This window comes from Paralichthys olivaceus, chromosome 20 (assembly GCF_024713975.1).
Source record: "Paralichthys olivaceus isolate ysfri-2021 chromosome 20, ASM2471397v2, whole genome shotgun sequence".
Taxonomy (NCBI): domain Eukaryota; kingdom Metazoa; phylum Chordata; class Actinopteri; order Pleuronectiformes; family Paralichthyidae; genus Paralichthys; species Paralichthys olivaceus.
Genome location: NC_091112.1, coordinates 6,588,359 through 6,613,090, shown reverse-complemented (window position 1 = coordinate 6,613,090; position 24,732 = coordinate 6,588,359). Strand labels below are relative to the sequence as shown.

General features: G+C 42.3%; 2 protein-coding genes across 11 annotated transcripts; one reads left to right on the top strand and one right to left on the bottom strand.

The window, feature by feature from the left end:
- Positions 1-344: 344 nt before the first annotated feature.
- On the bottom strand, positions 345-21,184 carry ubap2l (ubiquitin associated protein 2-like). 9 transcript variants are annotated; one of them, XM_069516721.1, is made up of 30 exons: positions 21,044-21,184; positions 19,561-19,698; positions 18,930-19,007; positions 17,934-18,044; positions 17,179-17,353; positions 16,186-16,287; positions 15,672-15,717; positions 13,551-13,595; positions 12,307-12,413; positions 11,986-12,045; positions 11,837-11,889; positions 11,558-11,643; positions 11,057-11,237; positions 10,648-10,846; positions 10,197-10,537; positions 9,911-10,080; positions 9,448-9,568; positions 8,842-8,881; positions 8,513-8,705; positions 8,303-8,369; positions 7,687-8,014; positions 6,484-6,572; positions 6,310-6,363; positions 6,128-6,209; positions 5,465-5,682; positions 5,078-5,183; positions 3,710-3,835; positions 2,276-2,343; positions 1,953-2,147; positions 345-1,813 (listed from the first exon to the last, which is right to left on the bottom strand). In XM_069516721.1, the coding sequence occupies exons 2-30, from the start codon at positions 19,654-19,656 to the stop codon at positions 1,718-1,720; spliced, it is 3,633 nt and encodes a 1,210-aa protein (XP_069372822.1). In that variant the 5' UTR covers positions 19,657-19,698; positions 21,044-21,184; the 3' UTR covers positions 345-1,717. The 9 variants fall into 9 exon arrangements, with proteins under 9 accessions (XP_069372822.1, XP_069372824.1, XP_069372823.1 ...); XM_069516723.1 differs by having other exon boundaries at positions 9,448-9,538; XM_069516722.1 differs by having other exon boundaries at positions 20,868-21,077.
- LOC109638863 (protein C1orf43 homolog) lies at positions 21,106-24,714 on the top strand. Of its 2 annotated transcripts, none has more exons than XM_069516739.1 (7): positions 21,106-21,242; positions 22,320-22,421; positions 22,498-22,606; positions 22,697-22,750; positions 22,998-23,164; positions 23,531-23,589; positions 23,911-24,714. In XM_069516739.1, exons 2-7 carry the CDS (start codon positions 22,359-22,361, stop codon positions 24,116-24,118), a joined length of 660 nt encoding a protein of 219 aa, XP_069372840.1. In that variant the 5' UTR covers positions 21,106-21,242; positions 22,320-22,358; the 3' UTR covers positions 24,119-24,714. The 2 variants fall into 2 exon arrangements, with proteins under 2 accessions (XP_069372840.1, XP_019957603.1); XM_020102044.2 differs by having other exon boundaries at positions 21,236-22,234.
- The last annotated feature ends 18 nt before the right edge of the window (positions 24,715-24,732 follow it).

Genomic DNA, 24,732 nt, shown 5'->3' with positions numbered 1-24,732 from the left:
GTAATGGGCCGGATGTTTACTTGACCAAATTTAGTTTACTATGTGAGCTACTACTTAAAAATGCTTGTGTATTAATACTAAAGTATTTGAATGAAAGCTTGAATGTCAGTCCATTACTTGTATGGAGAATGTTTTAAACTTTGGTAAAGGACAACTGGACAAACGATGCATATTCAGTTTTAACTTTTTCTACATTTTGATGTCACTCTCGTCAGGACCAGCAGCATGTGTTTACACCAATGAGTCTCATCACTTGGTTCAGCAACAACACACAAACCGAGCATCACTGTCGACCCGCAGGAAGAAGATCCTGCTGCATTTACGAGCCACATGAGAAGCAAATATAGTTTCTTAAAAGACATTCACATCCAAAATGATGAAAACGTCTTTCTCTTGTTTATTTACTTAATATTTATATATTTTTACAAAATAAAAAAAGAAAATATATGAAACAAAAAGCTAACAAGTCTGCAAGGATCTGAGAAGGAAAAGGAGAAAGCCATCGAACAAACAGGGACTACAGTACTTGTGTTTTTTTATATATGTACAAGACAAGTTTATCCATTTAAATTTTTTTTTTAAAACGCACAGTACAAAAAGAAAAAATAAATCACTGACAAAAAAAAAAAAAAAACCCATAGTACAATTCTGTCCATCAGTATTCAATGCTGCAATTTCCTTACAATGTCGGGGGGCAGGTGGTGGAGCAGGGAGGAGGTGGGGGGGCCTCAGAAAGAAAACAAAAGAACACACACTGGAAGGCAGACTGGGTGTGTATTGGCCTTGGAAATCATTCTGAACATCTCCTGCAGAAGAGTGAGACCTTTTATGCAACGTATCTATAATTCATGGGAACGGTCACTGTACACGTGTTGGATAATGAAAAATCCTGTGCTAGGCGAAAACACAAAGCACAGTACACAACCACGGCCCTGTGTGTACAAACATGCACGCAGTCACATGACAAACACACTTTCCTCACAGTCCAATCCAGTGAGCTTGCTTATATGTCTTTATATATAATATATCTATATTTGGTAAAAAATAAACTTCACAACTCTACCAATTGAGAGAATTGTTTCTTCAAACTTAAAATGACATAAAAATGAAAAGCAAAACATTTAACAGCAAGTAACCAAACTACTGCGTTCGGATATTTTATGTGGGGATGGAAGCATTTCCACCTAAATTAAAGGAGTGGGGGAGTTGAGAGTGTGAAATACTAAACCAGTCTGTCCCCCCACCTTCAGGTATTACTTCAAACCTCCCCATCAGCAAGAAAAAAAGAGGGGGAGAGACAAAAGAAGCACAGGAAATGTTCATTCTTTTAGAAAACAGTTCTATGTTACATACAAGTGAAAGAAAAAGGGAAGGGGCGGAGGAATTAACATTATACAAATTCCCAACACTCAATATTTCACCTCTTGACGGCGTGTTTCTATAACCATTCAGCTCCGATTACTCCTCTGTTCTAAGAACCCTCCCGTCCCTCCCACCCATCCGTGCATCGTGACGGTGCTCGTTCTCTCGGCACAGCACCTCCTCTGACCGTGGCCAGAGCTGCAGGAGTGCTGGGCCAAGAGACGGGGGGAGGGAGATCTCTGGAGGAGGAACAGGGAGTTTTATACGTGGAGAGGGTTTTTGCAGGAGGAGCGATGAGCCCCCTCCTGGCTTCTTTCAACGGCGTTGGTTTGGTGGGAGGGGCCAACAGTGGGTGTTAGTTTGCCCCCCAGTTGTAGCTGTTGTACGCTGACTTGTTGATCTGAGACTTCTGCTGAATGGAAGCGTTCTGGCTGCGCTGTCCAGTGCCGCTCTGTGGACAGAGTGGACAGCTGTCACATCGTGTGTTCACTCAAATATTCTGCAGTTTAATTACACGAAGAACATTTATATATTCATAACCAAAAGAAACACCAACAGGAGACAAACAACAGTAAAAGCCTGTTCCCTACCTGTCCATCCTGCTGCAGGTGGTGGTGCAGAATCTGAGAATGGGGTTGTTGGTGCGGTGCCAGGATGTGCATGAACGGGGCAGGGGCGTAGCCAGCGGCAGCCGGGGGGTTGATGGGTCCCCCGCTCCCTAAAGCTGAGGGCAGGCTGAACGAAGCTGCCGGTGTCCCTGCGTGGAAAGCCTGCTTCTCAAACGACTGCGGGACGAAGTGGGACAAACAGGAGAGACATTTTTGCCTTATTCAAACAAAATGTTCAAATAAAATTTTAGAGCGATCCTTTCCTGTGAGGGATATTTATCTTAACATGGACGTTATGCATTTACCTGCGTCTTTGTGTAAACGGACCCTGAAATATCTGGTACCCCGGTGTTGCTCGATGTGACAGAGACTCCTGCAGAGACATGGGAAACAGAACACAAACAGTCCCAATACTGGTAAACTAAACACGTAAAGTTGACTTGAGTACTTGACAATGATATGCCACAAGGTCATGGTGAGATTCTAATCAACATTAATGTTATATGGTTTATTAACAGCAAGGAATCTAATTTATGAATTCTGTTTGTATCAACACTTTCTCCAATCCACACAGTAACCTAAAAACAAAAAGAGAAAACTTCAAGATGGAGAGAGGATGAAGAGAAAGGAGGAAGATGTTGTAACAGCTGCTCAGTTTCAGTCAGACACGGTGGTTTAAGTCTGAAATGGAAAGTATCTGGTGGTTACTGCTCAGGTTGCTCTTGCACACACTGACCCCCTGTATCACCTTGGAAATGCAGAGCAAGGTCGACTGGTGTGCAAAACAAACTACTGAACAGGAAAGACAAATTTAAAAATTTTTAACACTGCATTCAGTTCTCTGTGGCTTCCATCAATATCTTCGGCAAATTGAAAAAAAAAAGCTGAGGAGCAGCTCAGTACATGTGCAATGTTTTCTGCTAAATATAAACCTCAGTTTATCAGCAGAAACAATTTAAGGGTTTCAAACATAAATATAATAATATATGATCACAACATAATGGAGAGAACTAAGGCTCAAGCTGCCTCTGCATTAGTGAGGATACTAAAAGTTGGTGCTATTTTCTTCAGTCTTCTTCTTGGGTAATACAATCTCTTATTTCTCAACTTCTTATGAAATTTGTCAAGGAAATCCCACAGTACAGCAGAACTGATAATAAAACCCTTTATACTTGTTTTAATTCTGGTATTTGTGTGTGTGTGTGTGTTTGCATGCAGCTGCTTTGGATGAAGCTCTTTAAAACAACTTTATTTTAATCGAGAATCGTAGAATAATTGTACTTCGCTCACAGGACAGCAAGCTTGTTACTCTGGAGACCCACACACCAGCGATGACAACATGAGTGAAGAGCAAGCAACACGGAGGGTAAATGGGATGTCATCATCCAGAGTAACTCATCGTCAGTTAATGGTATTCACAGCCCCCGTGAGCTGTCACATCTATGTCATTTTGTCGGATAACACAACGTAACAGTCTACAACATAGTAACCAGATTGGATTGTTGATGAGTTACCCTGGAAGACAACAGGTAACACACAGAATGACAAACACAGACTTTGTGAAAGCACATGTAGTGACGGGTCAACCCACAGGCACAGCTCATCAGCAATGAGGGAAGGGAACGAGAGCGAAGAGGGGGAGAGGGATGGTTGGTGACACAAGGAGGAAGACGGGAGGGACAGGGATTTTTTTCTCTCTCCCTTTTTTTCGTTTTAGTTCGGCATGTGGCGGCACTCACCGACTCCAGGCCCGGTGACAGAGCTGGCTGGCTTGTTTTGTGCAGAAGAGGCAGCGGCCACGGCAGTGCCGTATCCGCCCTTACAGAAATCCCCACTCCCTGAAGCCTGGCCCACATCCTCATAGCCTGCAACAGTCAGACACACAGCCGCAGCCCACAGCGTTAGACACACCAGGCAGGGGGAGGCAGACCTGCCTCAAATAGCATTCGCAAATGATTACGGCGTTTGTTTCGAACTGTGCCACATGGACAGGTTTTACCAAAACAAGACAATACAGTTAGTGTTAAGCCTACAGGAAACACTATACCCAATAATCTGAGCTTTAACACCAACTGCATTGTCCTGCATGGCAAAGAATTCCCATCTAGTACAACAGGCAAGTCAGGTTCAGTGCCAACCATCATTTGCAAGTACTATTTGACCCAAGTCTGAGGGGGGAGGAGGTGGGGGAAGTGAGGGGGCAGGCAGGGGGTGTGTGTGGGAGGGGACAGTGAGCTTAAGTTGGGTGATGGCAGAAAGCAGCAGATGGTGCAGCTTAGAACAAACAGGTGTTGCACGTGTGACCAGAAGGTTGATACTGAATGATGAATTTAAGCAAGAAAATAAACAGCATCACTTAAAAAAAAAAAAAAAAAAAAAAGAATAAAGGCGATGGAGCAAATCCAGAAGGCCACTAGGAAAAATGAGACCGCTGAGAGAACAAAGGAACCATATTAGGAGATCTGGGAGAATGATGCATCGTTTGTCGATGTGTTAATGAGGAACGTGTGTGTGAAGGAGAAGGGGTGAAAGTTGAAGCCCATGAGCAAACTCCACTTTTAGAAATGATCAGAGCAAGACCTGGAGATCAGGAGGCGATCGATAATCCAACCCTAACTCTGTTAAGCATGTGTAGCCAGGTAACACTGATAGAGCCCCTACTCTCTTTTCTAATTGGTCTAAATGTCAGTCCCATTTATTTTAATCATAAGAAGCCATTTAATAAAAGTGATTCACGTTATTAAGAAGCAGCTGAGTTTTTGAGGCATATTTCTTGCGTGTACAGATGATAAAGACCATTTACAAGATGCAGAAGTATTTCCATTTTCAATATAAAAACATTTCGTTAAACTTCAGTTCAAAAGAAGAGAATGTTTTATGATCCATTCACATTCGTTCTGACACAAGCGCAACAAAAGTCTCGACAAACATTGCGTTTATGCTTGCAGATGCTGCAGAGCTCAAAATGAAATGTGCACTCCACACCAATGAGAATTCAATGGGCTCGCTGTGATAACCAGTTATTGGTATGCGAGTATGACCTACATGAGAGTTGGACCTAAATGACCCTTCTAAACATGCCGTTTCCATATTGTTTAGTGCCTCACCAGTGCTGTATCCATGGGAACCATATCCACTAGCCTGCTGGAAAGGTGTCGCTGATGCGTTGACGCCGACATTCACACCATGCTGCTTTGACGAGGTAGGAGCCACCTGAATTGGGGGGGGGGGACACGGTATGCAATTTCATCAGGTCAGCGGCATAATGAGAAAGTTTGTTATTTCGTCCGCAATTTGTACTGTTTTTAAATGGCTGAACACAGCAAAAGTCAAAATCATCCACCATTCTGTGGAATATTAATACATGCTGCTAAAATCCTGCCAGTTGTTTTCCTTTTAATGAGAAAATATTAAAAACACAAGAACCAACTCAGGGTGGGAGCAGTGACACTAATGAGATCCAAACACATAAGCCAAGTCTTAAGTTCTCTCACCGGAAACACAGCAGGTCCGTACTGAAAGGTGTTGGGCAGGCCTGGCATGCCGGTGTAGTATGGGAGGCTTGTGTAGCTGTAGCCAGGCGGCAGTGCCGGGTTGAGGAAGGTCTGCTGTGTGGTGTGATGTGTCTGGGTCTGGTTCTGTTGTGTTTGAGCTAATGTGGTGGCTGGAGCTGGGGATGATGCATCACCTCGACCGAACTTTGACAGGTCACCTGCATGGGAGAGGACAGAGTGAAATCAAAGAGAGGTATGAAACAATAAAGAAAATCATCAGATCTCAGGTAAACAAAGAACAAAGCGGATGTTCCGAGATGCTGTAGTCAGCAGGATGTTTAACCATTCAAACATTATGAGCTAATCCTCACCAAAACAGAGTTATATCCATTCCACTGCACATAGCAGCATTAAATTCATATCGTACCCCACAGAGCATAAATAACAATACTTGAGGTTCTTTTTATGAGGCCAAGGGATCAATATTATCCATAATGTAATAAAATTAACGAGTGGCCTCAGTTAAGTTTTCCGGCATCCTGCCAGACTCAGGTTTCGATAACCACAAATACAATTTCAGCCAATCCAATACTCCACTACATTTTTGTCAGAGTTAAAAGCTGAAGTCAACTGTTCATTGACAACTGTTAGCAGATGACTCACCAGAGTAAGGGTTGTTCGCCAGGCTGCCATCTCTGCCAGTCAGTGCTGTTGTGGGAGTCGCAAAGGGGATGCTGTAATAATCCTGAGGAGATATAAAACAATTGTATATTTTTCACAAAATACAAATAATGACGTATGACTTTTGAATTGTTTTTTTTTTGCAGCAGCAGCTGAACACTCACCAGCGGTATTCTTGTCTGAAGCATCTGAAGATCATCGTAGCCGTAGACCTGAGGCTGAGATTAAACAACAGACGTGGCAGAAAATTATGAACAAATATGATCAAATCTGGTAAACACCAGTGACTCTCAGATATTGCATCAATAGATATTGTCCTGAGTTTGGCATGAACTTACAGGGTAGGCATGCAGTAGTCCCGGAGCCATGATGTATGGGTTGGGCAGTAGAGGGGGCACTCCAGGTGGCAGGTTTGGAGGTGCTTTCCCTGTACGCATAAATCAATATAAAAAAATATAAGGAATGTATTGATTTTCTACAGAAGCCAATGCTGTAAAATCTATACAGTCACACAAGTCCGTGCACTGTAATTATTTATCATTCACATTCCACACAACAGCCTTGTGGTTGTTTGCCTGTTCTTGCCAGTTAAGCTGAAGATTATGTCAGTGAAGTTGACCATTAGGATATCAAACATCACTTTATTATCCTGTTTGACATTTATCTGAAATCATATCGTAACCGGTGCATTAATTCTACAATTGTGATAAAAACATGTTTGAGGTGAGTCTTAAACATTTCAGTTTTCTTATGCATCAAACCAAGTTCTGACAGTTTATTCCAATGCTGCATGAATAAATAACGACTCCAATAAAAGTCCTCAAACATGACCTGTTCACTAAAGCCTTTAGCCTCAGTTAACACTTCGACCTGCCATTAGTGCCGTTTTTCTCTGTCCTGTCTGTGCAAATTAGTTTCTTTTCTCTTTTGGTCCCCACTGACACATGTAAAGCATCCTTGGGTCTCTTGAAAGGCACTATATAAATTCAAGCTATTAATACACCAGTAGAGGGAGCAGTAAGGAACACATCATGTGAAAGAATGAATAAGAGAGAAGTTTCAGAAACCCAGCAAACAGAGCAAGATGAGTCAGAATCATGGAAACGATGCCAGTGATGAAGAGGAAATGGAAACCAATCATCTAACCCTAGACACACCCACACTGAGCTCTTATCAAATATAGGGTCACAGTGTGTGGCCGTGTGTCTTTTTCAACTCAAAACATTAAAAGCACGTTTTAAGTGAACACTGCAAACGATACATCATCTGAAACATTTTCATGGCAGAACAGAACAGCATGCATTACACATTATGCCTGATTCCAGAACACTAGCATCAAGAATTCAAATCACAGATGTAAGTGTCAACATGTTGGTTTGTTTGGATTAGTGCAAAAAAGCATAACAAGGATTCATTGTAATAGTACTTTAGAATTGTGTTACCATTAAAAATAACCTTTTCCCCAGTGTAGAGATAGAATTAGTGATGCATACGTCATGAGTTAATTGAAAACACTGTTGTGCTTGTGTTTTAAGTCTAACCTGAGGATGCTGCAGAGCTGCGTGCGGATGATGAAGTAGCTGCAGAGGGAATGGTTGAAGCCGCCGTGGAGAGTAGAACTGCGGTGGCTGCTGCAGATGGAGCACCCATGGAGGCCGGGTTGAGGCCCATGGCCAGACTGCTGACGGGCCCGAGGCCGGAAGGAGCTGAAACTGTGGCAGAGCCCACCGAGGATGCCTGAGGGGCCCCGAGGGACACCTGTGCAGCAACTGCTGCCGAGCAAGAGGAGGGGACTGAAGAAGAGGGGACTGAGACTGAGGAAGGGAAGGAGGAGGAGTGCAGGCTTGAGTCACCATCTACGTTTGGATGCTGTGAGATGTGAAAGAAGGAGAAAAAGAATCAGTCAGGATTAATGCAATTACATTTCCATTAGAGTGAACAGTTATCTAATGGTTTCGCCTGTCATCACAGGAAATGATGCTTTTAAAATGCTTAGACAGATGGAGGGAGATACACTCTCCAGCAGAAGCATGTTACAGAGCCATCTTATCTGCCTGGTTAAAGAACATCTGATGTTCTTCTGTTTCAATGGTTTAATAAATGTTTGACAAACAAGCTTCTGGTATTAATGTGGACATAAACATGTAGAGAACAAACCAGTAAGCTTGAGTTGGATGTCCGGACTGAAGATGGGGCAAGGCTGTTCTGTTGTGATGGGTGAGAGCTGTAAAAATGACAAGAAGAAGTTCAGATCAGGTTTCACCAGATCAAACCACATGCACTGATATTTATGTTTGCCAAGAGGAAAAAAACTCAAGTTATGTTAATTTCCTATGTAGTATGTGTGTTGATTTAGTTGCATCTCACTTGTTGTGCTGAGGAGGAGGAATGGTGCTTGGAGGCAGGTCTTCACTGTGCCCCAGAGCGCTTAGGGATGTCTGATTGGATGCCGTCAACAAGGAGGCAGGGCCTGTGCCGCTGTCCGTCAAAGTGCCCAAGCTGGAGCCGGATGCCTGCGTGATTGAATCAGAGGCTGGCTTGATTGCAGAGCCTGCTGCAGCTGCAGAGAAAGATCAGGAAAAAAAGACAAAAAAAATGACTGCTGGTGCATCTCAAATGCCTCAAACAATTTCAACAATGCTTGTAAAGAAAAAAAAAAAAAAAAAAAAAAAAGAGGCTTGCAAATGGCCACTTACCTTCCAAAGACTGCGCTGCTTGTATTGAACTTAAGCCATTCTGTAAAATCAACAATGAAGGTAAGCTCACAGGTTTCTATGGAAACAGGCCATTGATAACAAGTTGAAGGGTGTTGGGCTTTTGGAGACAGTCATCAAGAGGCTTGATATTAACCAGAGGTCAGGTTTGAAACTAGCAGCACTTTACAATGAGCACAACCTAATAAATAAGGAGCTGGAACAACGAGGAGAAGGAGCAACATCATCTGCCCTGAGTGAGCAGTTTATTAAGAGCTCCTGCGTTCAAGTATTGATCTCTAAATAAGTTGGGGGAATAAAGGGGGGTGACACAAACTAACTAAGCAACCGTGAGACTGCTGAAACATGCATTTGACAAAAGGGATGTTGATTTCAATGCTTGAGGGGGATTCTGTGTCTTTTACATTCAGCTCACATAGCACAACATCAAACATACAATTAGTGTTTTAATCACAGTCTTCAAAGTTAGATAGATGCACCAGGATATTTCTGCATCAGATCAAAGCCTTTCATCTATTAGGATCAAGTGGAGGTTAGGCACGTTATCCAATGTATTTTAAATGAAAAAGGGAGAAGCTTTGGCCTTACCTTGGACTGCATATCCTTCTGAGGGGAGGAGGAGACTGAGGGAGGGTAGCGTCGTGTCTGAGGCGCTCTCTGGTCATACAGGTCCATCTGGCTGGAGTTGGAGAGAGCTGGAGTCGACTCACTGCAGAATTTCATGTATATACAAGACCCAAGTTTGACTGTGTTCTTAGAGAACAAGCAGTGGATCTGACTAACAGTTTGAGAGCGTTTTAGACCCTAGCACACACATGGGTATTTCTAATAGATGGTGCAAAAGAAAAAAAACATAATTTAAACACTGATATTAAATATCAGTACTTAGTCCAGCAAGGTGCTCTTGCATGGAATAACCAAATCAGTGTATTCAGTTGTTCTCTAAAGTTTCTCTGACATTCGAGGAGGTGAAGAAGTTGCTTTTCCTCCTGAAATATTCCCACATTACATTAATACACATTTGCAAAGGTGTATTTCTGGTTGTACCAACCTGCTGGGGCTCGTGTAGAGACTGTTCTGAACCTGGTTGGCTTGCGTTGTAGAAGGAGTGGACTCATACTCTGGTAGAACTGGTTCTGACCCAAACTGCAGCGCTCCGAATTGAAGATTAAGTCCTGAAATGTCCGTTGAGCCAGGCATCTCCACTGCCATTGCTGGAATCTGGGGAAGAGGTCGAGCATAATGTGAATCTATATATGCATTTTTGAGCAGTAATGAAGATTTTAAAAACCCATCCACCTAGAGAAAAAAAACTGAAATTTCAATTTTAATGTTACCTTTGTTGTAATGGACGCCCTCTTCTTCTGTTGTTTAAGTTTGTGTTGCTGCAAAGGCAGTGGACTCGAACCCTGGGCATCTGATGAACTTGGAGAAACCTGCTGACCGAGAGATGGGACTGCTGCCATTTTGGGAAGGGATGAAGCAGGCGGAGGCACCACATGGGGTGAGGATGTTGTATGTTGGGGTAAGGAAGATGACGAGGGGACAGAGGAGGAAGGAGGCAGGCCTTTGTCCTGCAGGAAAACATCCAACATGGACGACGCTGAGGTGGTGGCCTGGTAAGGCTGCCGCTTCGTAAAGGGCGAATGGACCACAGACTCGGGCTGAGTCTTCATATCTGAACAGTGAATGACGAGAGAAAAACATTTACGATCTACTAAATATAATAAGTAAACATTACCCATCGATGTGATTGAACAGAGAATTGATTTTAGGGTGTCATCTCACCGTATTGTCCAAGTGAGGCGGCACTGGTGTCCCAGGATGAAGGGGTTGTGTTCGGAGGTCCAGTCTGGGAATGCTGGGCTGCCAGCTGGGCCAGTGCCTGAGCGTTTTTATACTGCTCCAGGAACTGAGAGCCTGTGGTCCCTGTGCTGCCTCCTTTAGGGTCTCCCACATCCCCAAATCCCTTGCTCAGCATGCTGACCTTTAATATTGGTAGATTATGAGACACTTATTACAATAAAGCAAATGTTACTGCTACACTGGAAATTTTGACATGATGTCAAAGGCACTATCCTTTCCCCTTATGGTTACAAAGTGACTGGGATATAAAGTTAAAGTGATAATTCTGCATCAGTAAGCAAAATCTTAATTTCTTTAAAAAATGCTTTGATATAAAGTAGGTAAGTCTCACCATGCTGTGCTGGGTGAACGGGGTGCTGGAGGATGTTTGGGACAGTGGCGGCCCCTGCTTGGAATTACTAAAAACCAGTGATTGGGACAAGGAGGGAGGCTGGGTGGCCTCCATGGGGGGGGTTTCTGTCTCTGAGGAGAAGGATGGAGGAGTCTTCCCCAGAAGCACCGCCAGGTCAATCCTACAGCAAGGAGGAAAAATAACTTATGACATTTTACACTAATGCTGTTGATTAGTCAAAATTACAAAAAGTATTCAGTCATAGTTTAAAAATGTGCTGGCTTGCCAACAATCAATTTTGTTGAACAACAAATCACCAGACTTTGAGGTTAAAGTTAAGTTAAATCTAATGTTGACATTTATATTTTCATTACTGGAAAAGTCACAGCTTCAGTTCAACAAGTTAACAGGGATATGATGGAAATTTCTCTCAACCAGTTCCTGGAAAAGCAATTTGTTAGAGAGGGCGAGTTGTGGTAATAAAGTGCATCAATGACCCACCTCTGTCCTTTGGTGATGGTAACATTCTCCTGAGGTAGCGGCAAGGATGCCACACTGGAGGATGTGAATATCTTGGTCTCTGAAAGCTGGAGAGGAAGATGGAACAAGTTGGACGAAGCAGAGGTTGAAAGGGCATCCAGAATTAAAAGGAGCTGGTCCTCCCTCAGTTGAAGTACATTAAAAATCTCTCACAACTTCAGATGTTTGTTTTAAGTGCTCACAGAATCTTATTTTTAGAGCATGAGGCGCAATCATGGAGTTAAATCCTGAAACACTCACATCCTCATTCCAGTCTTCAGTTCCCCACTCCTCTGTGGCAGACCTCCAGGCACCTGTGAGTTTAAGATAAAGTGTTTGATATTGTAATGGGCAAAGTGAGTGCCAACAGAATAAATAATGCATAAAACAAGACGTGAAGAGAGGTTTACCAGGAGCAGAGTCAAACTTGGGCGGGTAATTTGTTCCCTCTCCTGCAGAGTATTCCAGCCCTGGTGACAACGAGAGGTGGGGAGATCATAGATGAATGTCATGTACAGATGGTTATACTTTATTTAACTGTGCACGTGGACATCTGGATGTATTAGGAGGCTGGCAAGTCTGGAATTTGGGTATTGGTGAACAGTTTGCATGGCTGATCAGAAAGCGAGTTTTCCAGACATGATTTTATAATTATTTGGATGGTAAGCAGATGCTTCACTGATTAGATTTATGTCTCTTATTGGAGGGCAGCCTCTTTTAAATTAACTTACTAGTCGACTCCTCCAGCTCCACACTTCCCGTGTTGTTCCAGGTGCTGCCCCCTCCATAATTTTCTTCTGTCTGGGCTGGCTCTGCATAGTCAGCAGGGTTGAATGTTCTGTGAAAGACAGGGACAAAGAAGAAAAGAGTTGAGCTATGAATTCAAATATGTACTGACCATTTCCAGCAGCCACAGGTGGGAGCTCATACACAAAAATCTGAGGTTCATCTTATTAATCTTACAAACTACATCTTCTTTTACATCAAATTCAAGAACTTTTCAGAGACTTTAGAGGCCAATTTTACCTTAAATTAAAAAGGACCCAAGACAGCACAGTTTGTGACACACCTCAAATTTAACTACTGCAAGAACACCTAGATTTAACTAGGAGGATCAACAGAGGCTCACAATAAAAAAGGGGTTTGAATGTGTGAACACAGCACAGCAAAAACAATATATTTAAGTTGAGATTTGGAGACAAATTTAGGAGTTCAAGAGCTGAGAGGCAGCAGGAGACATGCAGTTAGCGATATTTAGCCTCGTTACTTAAGATAAAAAACAAAAAGAAATTCAATTTTGTACAAAATATACAAATTTCAAGACAATAACTCACATCTACTGGTGAAGAAATGTCAAACATGGTATTTCCCCTTAAGATTGACAAACTTTCAATGAACTTTTACTTGAAGGCCAAGTAAAACCAAATCTGTCCAGAGGTTTAAAACATTACTTATTTTGAAGGACTTTTCATCCAGACTAGATTTTTTTGAGGTTCTTAGAATTACTGTTATCATTACGCGTTTTACTTAATACGGACGTAGTAGGAAGAGAGGAGGAGGGAACGACATGGGACGGAGGTGACACCAGTACTGTCTTTGAGAGTTTGTGCAGTGACATGCAAATGAGGAGGAGAATGCATCTAAAAACTAATTTAGCTGTTCCTCAACAACTCTTTCCAATACTGCACTTCTGTCTAAAATTTGACACATCCAGTTCTCTTTTTATTCAGGCTAAACAAGTTTATTATTTGTCTACAATCCTTCTTGTTCAAATCAGAGAGCATTTGTGGTTTTCATGAACAGATTTAATTGTGACTTAGATGCTAGGAAAAAATTATCTGACATCCTCTTAATAGGATGAAGAATACTACTTAGTTTTAATTATGTCTTAAATTACATCATCTCATTTTATGGCACTCAGAAGTCTCCCTAAAGAAAGCAAGAATAACAGACACACCGGAGGCAATTCACTCACCTCTCACCTCCAGCAATATCATATGTGGGCCCCTTATCAATCTGGCTTTAGAGGAAAAATAATGGCAACAATTACAGGAAGCACAACAGAGTAAAAGTTGAAGATGTAGCTTTTGTTTTTTTAGACCACCATCCTTGAGCAGCAGCATCTTAAGCAAAATGCTTTTAATCTACCTGTGTCAGTGCTGTAAGAAACACACCACACGTCTTTCAGTCGCTATGTAAGGAAAGCCGGTGCGCTTTTCATTATGGTTCAAGAAATCCAGAAGTGTACACAATGCAACCACATATATAAACGGTTTCATGAAGAAGCAACTCAACTTGTTACAGACATTTAAACTTCACATAATGATACATATACCTTGAAAACATTACCTCTTTCTGGGGATGTGCAACTAACATTCTACACTTAAAGTAGCCGTGTCATAAAATACATTACAATTAAAAATTCTAACATTCACAAACAAGGAGAGGCCTGTAAGGACACAACAAACTCCCATCTCTTCCCTCAGTTTCTTCTCAGCCAATTCAAATACAAAGGCTGCTAATAGCTACCCCAAAGAAACAGCTCTGTAAATGAGCCAACAAATGCTTTGCTACAACTGCAAACAACTGGCTGCATAATGAATGGAGCTGTGTTCTCTCGTTCTTTGCCATATCTTGTCCCAGTGTCGAAAATCTCATTCTACACCATTGGAGAAAACATGATGTTTTCTGTATTTAAAATCCAATAGTATTTTTTTCTGTTGTGGAAATAAAAACTAAACTGATATTTTAACTGGAATTATTAATATTAATACATTCTAGTCATTTCACAACTTTGGAACACTTCAACGATTCCATCAGTTACAAGGTAATAAGTTATCATTTCCCATGAGAGCTCATAGTATCCATCAAGTTGGATTTAACGCATGCAAAGATTTATTTTGCAGGAAATATGTGCGTGAGGTGAAGGGTACACGCTGCCTTAGCATCATTTCAAAAGCAATAGCACAAGGTACCAATGAACACACACACACACACACACACACAGCTTTTCACACCATCATCATTTCACACAGTAAAAACCACATCAAACACCTGATCTGTTTGAAGGCAGCTTCCTTTAAAGCTTTGAGTGCTTCTTTAAATAACTTTGTTTAAATGACACTGAAGCCAAGCTGGTAAACCGTGACTGTTGGCAGCAAGAAGCAAAAGTGATCACAGACCTTGTAGTGGGAGTTTAGGTTACATGAAAAACACATGAGCTTGCAACACACGCGACTTCAGGCCAGAAGCCCCCCCCACCACCACCACCCCTCACACACACAGCTCTCAAGACATGCATGTCAATATTTGGGTCCATACTCCCAAGTATGTTTAAAACCGTAGAGGATTTTCAGAGAGACACAGACCATAAAGACAGCTATTGTGTGTACCACCGCTTTAACGCGTGCTATGCAAGCAAAGCTCTTCCACCTTATGAGCCTCTGTGTACAAATGTATTTTTATGGAGCTCACACTAGCCTTGAAGCACATATTCAATACTGGTTTTAGTAAGAGAAAATAATCTTCAGCCTCCTGGAAGCTGCTCAGCTCTTGACCTCCCTGCAGAAAACCGCATTTTGTCACATAGACTACTTCAGCACACCCCAGGGGGAAATTAAAAAAAATCTCTACATTACACTTGACTGATCAACAAACGAATTAAATTTGTTTTAACAACTGGTGTCCTACTGCAATGCTGACTGTTATATTACAATGACATGAATCAAGAACACCACCACAGTTGAGAGAAGTACATCATCTGTTATGACACCTTCTGGTGATGATTCCAGCTCACAAACTGGCTTAATGCTGGAGCTTTATTCAGAGAGCAGAGACTGGAATTAGCTAGTCGGCTCCCCGACTCTCTTTGTAGATTTATCCAAATTTCACTCTAAACAAAATGTTTATACACCATAGACTCTCTGAAGAGACTTATTCAGCCCACACAGTTGCATCCCATTGGCTAACGTATGTCCTTCCTCCTTTGGATTAGGGCTAAACAATAGGCTGGGGTCCTGCTCTCTGGTGACCATGGCAACAGGTAAAAGTGGAACAAAAGACCCACTGGTTTTAGGCAACGCAGGTGTTCCCTTACCCCATGCCCTGCGCTGAAAACCGGCCTCCTCGCCGTCCAGATACTCCTGAGGAGACAATGACAGCTTACTTCAATTTCTTATTTTGACTATTGACGTGAGAAAGACTGGCAGCATTTCATGTAAAAGTAAAACTCAAGATTATGGCTGTGTGATATGACAATAAATAATAAATACTATGATGATAGAGATGAGACTCAAAACACTACTAACTTCTTTTATCATAGAGAATCACATGAGCCACTAGTGTTCAGTGCCAAATAGACACCAAACTGAGTCATTGCTTTTGTCCCTGACATGTGGGAAGATGTAAAGAGGTAACAGCTGCCGTTACAAATGGCCCCAATTTACACAGACAATAAAGGGTAGGGGTAACAACGGTATGTATCTGCATACGAAACAGCCTCCATCTGAAAGATTTTTGTCATATCACACAGCCCCACTCAACCACTGTGTTTTGATTCAATACATTACCTTCACCGAGGAGTTTGACCAAAGACAATTACAGCCACTTACCGATAGTCCCTCTTCCTCTGCCTCTTCCCCTTCGGCCTCGCTCGGCTCCTCTTCCAGCTACTCCAGCCTTGCTGCCATCCAAGCCATTCTCCTGACCGCGAACTTGAGTTAAGAGGAGAGACAACGGCAACAAGTTCAGACACAAAACAGCACACAGATATCCAAATAACAATTTTATAGAGAAATAAGTAATGTACGAGAGCCAAAATAGCCCCTCATTCAAAATAAACAAAGACTCTGCTACTGGCTTTGATTTTCTGTGGTACTCACAGTAGATGGTAACGCAGACACATGCAAATTCACAAAAGCTTTAACATAAAAACCTATTAAATGAGTGACTACAGCTGTGTTGGCAGAGATGGAACGTACAACAGCCAACTTGTAAATAGCCCTGGTATAGCAGACTTTAGTTTCAGCGAAGCAGGGGATAATAATGCTGACCTTTAACATGTGGCTTCCCTCAAAGGAAGATGTGCTGTGATGCATCTTTAAATATTTTAACATGATTTCATGCAGGTGATGTCATGAAACTGCTGTTTTTAATAGACTCTGTATTTTATTCCTTCAGTAATTTTGTGGAACCTTTGCAACTCTTCACAACCAGATTTAACTTAATCTAACAGACAGAAGAAAAAACTCAATCCCACAATTGTCTGTTAGTAACTTTGAATCAGATGAAGTTTGTATTGTGCATGGAGCCCCTCAAGGGTCAGTTCTTGGTCCACTTTATATCGTCAGTGGCCCCAATTGTTCAGCAATATAACAAAAATTTTAAAAAGTTCAAACAGATTCTATTAGAAGTGCCATTCCTGTTATACAGAAAAGCATCGTCCGCCCACACACAAGGCTCTGCTCAGATTTACTTATTAAGCAGGTTTCCCACCCAAATGAATATCCAGCATTGAGGTTGAGTGTAGAATGCACCCATTAAGTTTTCAAAGATGCTACAAAAGATAAGTAAAGGCACAATAAAACGCTTTGGTAAACACTCACACTCTCGTCCCCTGCTGGCTCCACGGCCCTTACGTGGAGCTCCACCCCGACGACGTGCAACATCTTTCTCGCCTCCTTTCTCCCTGTTCTCTTTTCCTTCCTCTCCGGTTTCTGCTTGGCTCGTCTCCTTCTGGCCCGACACCCCTTTCTTCTTCCCCACCATTTCCCAAGAGTCCTTAGGAAAGTAAGCAAAGACAGAACCACAGTGTTAAGTCAGTGTACTTCTGCACTTAGTGACTGTGTCCCGAGTCACCCCCCCCCCCCCCCCCAAAAAAACTCATTAAAAAAGGTGAAGGTCAAGACTAGTGTATCTGTATATTGCTGCCATTACAACAGGACAGTATATCCTGCTAAAAACATAGTAAAAAAAAAAACTAAAATCAATGAATATACAATACACAACTACATGTGCAACAATTTATATATAATACACGTTAAAGGTTTTATGATGATCTGGAGTCCGTGTGACACTGGTAACCCAACTGGGTATTAAAAAGGTTTATGTATAAGTAAGGAGAAGTATAGAAAGTGTGTTTACACTGAACTTCTTTGCGCAACTTTTAACATTTATATGAAGTATGGTTTGAAATAGGAAAACAACACTCTGTCCACATACCCTTCTATATCTTCACAGGAGCATTACTTGCTCAACATAAACTGTTCATTACTATATATTTATCTAACCCAGAGTAGCCCTGATTTCTCCAGAACCAGGCCCTCACAGTGCTAAGCCCTCAAACAAAGCCAGTACTCACAGTGTCCGGGCTACCCTCCAGCAACACGTTAATAGCTCTGTTGACATCCCCGTTGCAATCGTGCAGTGCGATCATGGACTCGTCCTGGTCTTTGCCTGTGATGTCAATCAGCTGGAAAAGAGGGAGTAGCATGATCACACACAGACATGAGCCTTTACTGAAACTACAAGCATCTCATCTATCAAAGGGCTCTTATGCAGAATGTTTAAAAATATATATTTCAGGATACAGCAATATGCAAAAGTAAATGTAATTTCTTCCGCTGTAGGAAATATGTATAATATTTCCATAAAAACTTGTTTCAGAAAACAGAGTTAGCTGCAAAACTGTACAACTACTAGCAGGGATTCGGGTTATTGGTCAGGACACTTTTGCACAGGGTTTGTTTCCCATAAAGACTGAAATCATGACCTCTTACAATTTCTGTGAAATTCTTACACAGTATAATCAAGTATGCAAAAGTCCCTATCAAATGGTGACATCAGGATCTTTTAGTGGTTCTTGCTCAATTTTTTTTTACTTGGATGCAATCATTAAATTAGGCATTATTTTTGTCAGATTCTGTACAATGATACTTAAGATAGATTTAAAGCCGTGTGACTAAGATAAAGTGCTTATCTGGTTTAAATGAAGATATGTAATGAAATCTATGATGGAGCTGAGTTTGAGCAGATCAGTATTTTGTCTTAAGTTTAAAAAATATTTGTAGCTAAAAAATAGACATTTCATACATTCTTACATTTAATTACAATAGTTCATTAACATAGTTTAAAAACAGGTTAACATTTACAGTACGTTATCTTTAAATTCTTTCTTTGAGAATATGATGAATCAGAAACATGCTTGTGCACTCAATACAGACACAACTGATGTAATACTACATGCACCAGTGCTTAAACATATAAGTCCCCTCTACCCTTTTCAAATGAGCATGAACAACTACACAGGAAAGCTACGTTTGGAAGAATTGGGACAACAGGCTGTGCATCTGCTCACCTGTTTGACCTTCTCTTCAAAGTCAGCATCATTGTGGTCTGAAATCATCTGTGCGAGTCGGATCTGCTCTGCAGTGGCCTGTTCCAAGAAGAGGGAACGATCCAACATCATGTGTCAACAAAAAACGAAGCACAAGCTTTGATTCGTTTGGCGAGAGAAATGACACATGCAGTGTTTGCTACTGACAAACTTTTCTTTGCTATTCTGTCATGGCAGTGTTCAGAGATGCTGTGTCAACTTGAGGCTGACTCAGCTTAACAGTGCATTTACATTAGCGTCAGCATAGTTGGACGCACTGCCACCAGTGGTCACTTAACTTCTTGTTGGACTCTACATGAGTACTCTAAATAGTAGCTGTAATCCTAAAGCCGAAAATCAGGGATTCGCCTTGCAACTGTCAAAATATGTTGTTACTGTTGGTAGTCCATACTGAGCTTTAGTCAAGCTAAGAAACTTCTCAAATGGGTATTTAATAGGGTTGTAACTGACCCCAGCTGTTGTAGGCACAATTTTATTTGTGTAGTACAAACATTTGACCAAAATAGGAACATTTAGAGATTCTTGATTTGCCAACAGTTATCCTGATGAAAATCATTTTGCATCTGGGCAGCATGGCAGGTGGTGAGGTTACCTGAGGCCTCTGCTTGTGCTGTGTCTGACTCTGTGTCTGGCCCTGTGTCTGCTCCCAGCTGCCCCGGGCTCGGTTCCCGCCCATGGACGTCATCATTTACAGTATATACAAATAACAGTATTTACAAAGGAATAACACCTAAGGAGAGAAAGAGGAGAGAGGCGTTACAGACCTGTGACTGTGACCCATTTAAATCACACACACTTCCAATACACATGAACACCACTTCCTCAAACTGACTGGCAGCTTACTGCCAAGTGGGGGGTGCTCAGAGATAACAACGGGACATCAGCAGCTTTGATTTCGAGACGTCTGGTGCTTTTCAGTCCATATCTGGGCCAATGTCTCGAACCTCTGCCAGCAGAGGGACTGACCCGCAGAGCCACAGTGCCACGGTTCACTGGGGTGTTGATGCACACCACGCTCACAAGTGCATAGTATAGGTTATACTATCTACCGCTGGAGAATATTATGCAACACTATCTATATCAAAACAACCCCAGTGCTGTTTCACAACCTACACTGTGAAATGACATGTGATCGAACAGCCGACGACTGAGCGATCTGCAGTGAATCTGGCATCAGACAAGGAGGATGAGATAGAAACAGTGAAACCAGTCAGCCTCTTCTCTCCACCACAGTGAACTGGAGCCTCGCTACTCCTTAATCTTGCATACGTTACGTAAAACCCTGTGTGGGCTAGCCCACAAACAAGGCTAAAACCAGGCCCCGTCGGACATATCGACTCCACTAGCCAGCCACATGGCCAAAACGCTAGCCAATTGGCTAATACTCGAAGGGAAGGCAACCAGCTCACAAGTCTTGGTGGGCTTCCGCTTGTCGCCGCTTCACCTCATGGCGACTACGAGGCTAACTCTATAACAGCCGCTAGCTAGTCGGCTAACCAAGTAGCGCTGACTGGCTGTGTGTCGCTGGGCTGTTAGCATTAGCCAACTAAGCGTGGTTATCAATAAGTTACCTTGCTAATCGACAGCTAGCGAGCAGCGAAGCTCCCACGTTCCGCCGAACAAAACCCAAAACGCCCATGTCACTGCTAGTTATCGGCTAATGCCTGTTAGCCATGCTAACTCCACGACCCAATGTCGCCCCAACTAGCTGCAGCACGTTAGCTGGTTAGCCACGTTAGCACAGGAGCGGCTCTATAAACCGCACCGCTGCTCTGCGTCGGTCCCGACCGGTCTGGCCCAGGTGTGACACGATGGCCGGGGTCTCGGCGCGGAAAACACCGAGGCTGAAAACAGGCCCGCAGGCCCCGAACATGAAAATAAATATCAGGCGATACTGACCAGAAACCCCGGCTCAATATTAACACAGCTACACCACCGACCGACGAGTGGTCTCGCTGTCGCCCTTCGAGTCAGGTCGTAGGACAGGATTTTATCCCCGAGCCGGTGTCGCTACAGTCGAGGAAACACAACGAAGCCGACCCGCTGCCACAACAAGCGAGAGCCAGTGAATTTACCTGTTTCTTCTCCACTCTGACACCACGGAGAGCCGCGTCACGTGCTCCGCTCCGCGCTGAGAGGAAACTGGAGCCACAACATGTGATCACGGTCTGATACACATTTATACCAGCGAGCTGAGAGAGAGGGACGACTCAGAGATTCGTGCCACGATCGACACGAGTCATTCCACCTGCTGCAACAACACGAGACAAAGAGGTGCGAAGAAACCGATGGTCATGAAAGACTGAAAGAAAAAAAAAAAATCATTTTGCACATTACAATACCTGTAAAATAGGCTTTTTAGAAAGGAATCGTGTGAATACTCTAGTTTGTATGTTATAAATATAATTGTATTTATAACAATAAATATAATGTGTAGAATAAAGTATACAGGGATGCTTGATATATATATTTATGGATGTTTTTACACTCACAATATTCTACCGGTACAGTAAAACGTCATAGCTACATAAAAGATTTATACATATGAAAAATCATGCATATGTATACGAATTATAATTATTACGTATATTTTAATATAATAATATAGTAAAATATGTTATTAACACTGAGTCTTATATAATAATGATGATGATTAGATATAAACTGTTTATAGCCAATAAGAAAAATCCTAATCCCTAAAGAAATTACCCTTCACTTTGAGTATATCCAGTTTTGTAAAATATGTGACAATATATATTGCTAAATATTTATATTATTGATAAGAGTAGATTTTAGTTTAAATATTTGGAGTACAACACATAGGATGAAAATAAACTCCAGGCAGGTTGTTTGACGGGACTGGTCCCTACACAGTTATTACGGTAACGTGGCTGGAGCGTCGTAAATGAGCTGCAACTGTCGTTACTCTCGGAGCTAGCACAAGCTAAACTGCGCAATTTCACGCAAGATGTCGACGAACGGGAACATTAGAACAGTCACCGCGTAGTTAGTTCTCTCTTTGATCAAATCGTTCGAAAGCCGCGGGGGGAACAACAGCTTCTCGTCTGCGCTACAGAGACTTTTTTTTAATCTTCAAAATGAACCGACTGTTAGCTTCCAGGCTAACGGAGCAACACAGCGGTGCGAGTGTTTGCTAGCGAGCTAGTCGACCTGTGGATGAAGTGAACTCACTGACAGGAAACATGGCCGAGTCGCCCCCTCTGTCGGGGGTTAACGTTGTTCTGGTCATGGCCTATGGGAGTCTGGTAAGATGCTAAGTCACAGCTCTGGTCGCTAGCTGCCGCAGTGATGCTAACGTAAAGATAACGTGCGTCTGTTTTGTGTCCACAGGTGTTTGTGTTGTTGTTTATCTTCGTCAAGAGGCAAATCATGCGGTTTGCAATGAGGTCCCGGCGGGGACCCCACGCGCCCATCGGCCACAATGCCCCCAAGGTAAAGCTTGTTCTGTCAAACACGCAGCATCCGCTGCGGGTGCCATCGGTCACGCGTGTTTTATTCTACTGGTCAGGGTCTGAGGGAGGAGATCGACTCCAGACTCTCCAAAGTGCAGGAGATCTGCTTCGAACCTCGTCTCCTGTCAGAGGAAGATGACAGACTGAAGCAGGGGCTTCAGATTAGTAAGTCATTTCTCATCCTCGTCTAAATCCCTCTGCGCTGCACACTCTCCATTTTGTGTAATAAAACCAAAACCTGTTTGTATCTCAAAGGTTGCTACAACTACCTGTACAGAATGAAAGCTCTGGATGCCATCCGTGACTCAGGTGAGAGATAAAAACGTATCGATGCCACAGGAATAAATTGTCCTCATCATCACGTCACACATTATTCTCACACTCGCTCATTACAATCATCGTCTCTCATATCCTCTTACTTGAAATTCCTTTTCTTCGATAACAATCTGAAGTCTGAACTCTCTCACTTTCTTTGTTGTAATATATTAAACATTTTTGTTTTTCAGTAACACGATTGCTAACCTTCACTTCTTGTTCCTTCCTGTTTGGATCTCAGGAATTCCTCTGCAGGAGATAAGCTGCAGTCCCAGTGCGTTTACAGGACGCAACTTCAGGAACTGGCTGCTAGAGTTGCGCAACTCCCACTCCTTGATAAAGAGCAGCCACAGTTCGCTCATTGAGCGCTTGCTCGAGGGCTACGACAGCGCTCGCCACGGAACTGGGGTGTGTCCAGATGTTTTTTTGTGACTGCGTTCAAACTCACTCACTCGTTAATCGTTCACTACAGTCCGAGTAATAGACACTATGAGATTTCAGAAACTTATCATCATCATCATTATTTGAGTTGGTCAATGCTCATTTTTCTATCTATAAAATGCATTGTGGGATTTTTAGCAGGAAGGGTGAGCACATTCCATCATAACTACCTTTTTCATATCCTCTTTTTGAGGGAATCTACACTCTCACTTGGTAAATCAGCAGATTCTTGGCTAAGCCCTTGCAAGATAGCAAAACATAATATGGTACATTCAAGTTATTTCATTAGCTGTTGCAACATGTTACTGATTTGACCTCCACTCTGTGTTTCAGGTGTTCGGGGAAGCCGAGTTCCTTGAATATCAGCAGGCTCTCGATGAACTCGCTGATGTGTGAGTGCTGTCGTACTGGTCCAGACTTGACATTGTTTAGGTTGTTCTAACATGTGTTCGGTCGTCACTGCTCACATTGACAGGCCAACGTGTGGTGCATGTAATTGCCTAAAGAGATTTAACTTTTAACTAAATTTCAAGTGATGGGAGAAAAAAAAATCGTTGATTTGTGGAATATGTAAAACTTTAGATGGATGTTGTTTATTGTAAAACATTCTTAGCTAAGAATTCAAACCTGCTGCAAAAAATTAAAAAAGTTAGTTTCAGGCTGTAGTATCCATTTAGTTAACCTTTCCATGTGTTTTCTCTCTCTGCCCACAGGGTGAAGGCCTATTCCAGCACCACCAGTCTGGACCAGCATCATCAGTCGGCAGCCAAGGACCTGACGGGGTCTCCTGTCCGCAGCACCCCCTCCACCATCCAGGTCACCTACCTGCCCTCAACCGGGCAGCGCAGCAAGAGGCCCAAACACTTTCTGGAGCTCAAAAGTTTCAAAGACAATTACAACACGCTGGAGAGCACGCTGTGACACGCTGCAACACGCTGCCGTCACGCTGCCGTCACGTACTGACAGAAAACGTTGGTGTGGTGTGTGAGCATGTGCGCTCAATAGTGACACAGCCTACTGGGAAACCTAGTTTTCAAATTTTGAAAACCTCCCTACGATGGTCAGAATGACAAATGACTTGTGCGTTTTCATACATATTTTAGTAAATAATTTAAAGGAATTATCTAGAAAAAGATTTCCCAAGTCAAACAATTGTTCAAACCTTAAAGTCAAAAGATTTTTTCCTCATTATGATGATGCACTGATGTGCACGTGTTGCACCAAAGCCTTTTACTTTGTGTTCAGAGGACAAACATGATTGTAGCTCACATGGCAAGATTTTCATTGTCATTTTTGTAGAAACAGCAAAGTCAATTACAAATCACCTGGATTCACTTGTATTTTTCATCAACAGTCCAAATGTAAATATACATATGTACCATTTGATTTGCTGTGTTTGTAGAAATGTCAAATATTTATATGGACGGTTATGATGTATTTAATGGATACTGTGTGATTTTTGTATTTATGTGAGGTTGTACTTTGTGGTTTGAGATAAAAAAAAAACAAACATTGAATAGACTTCTTTATGTGCA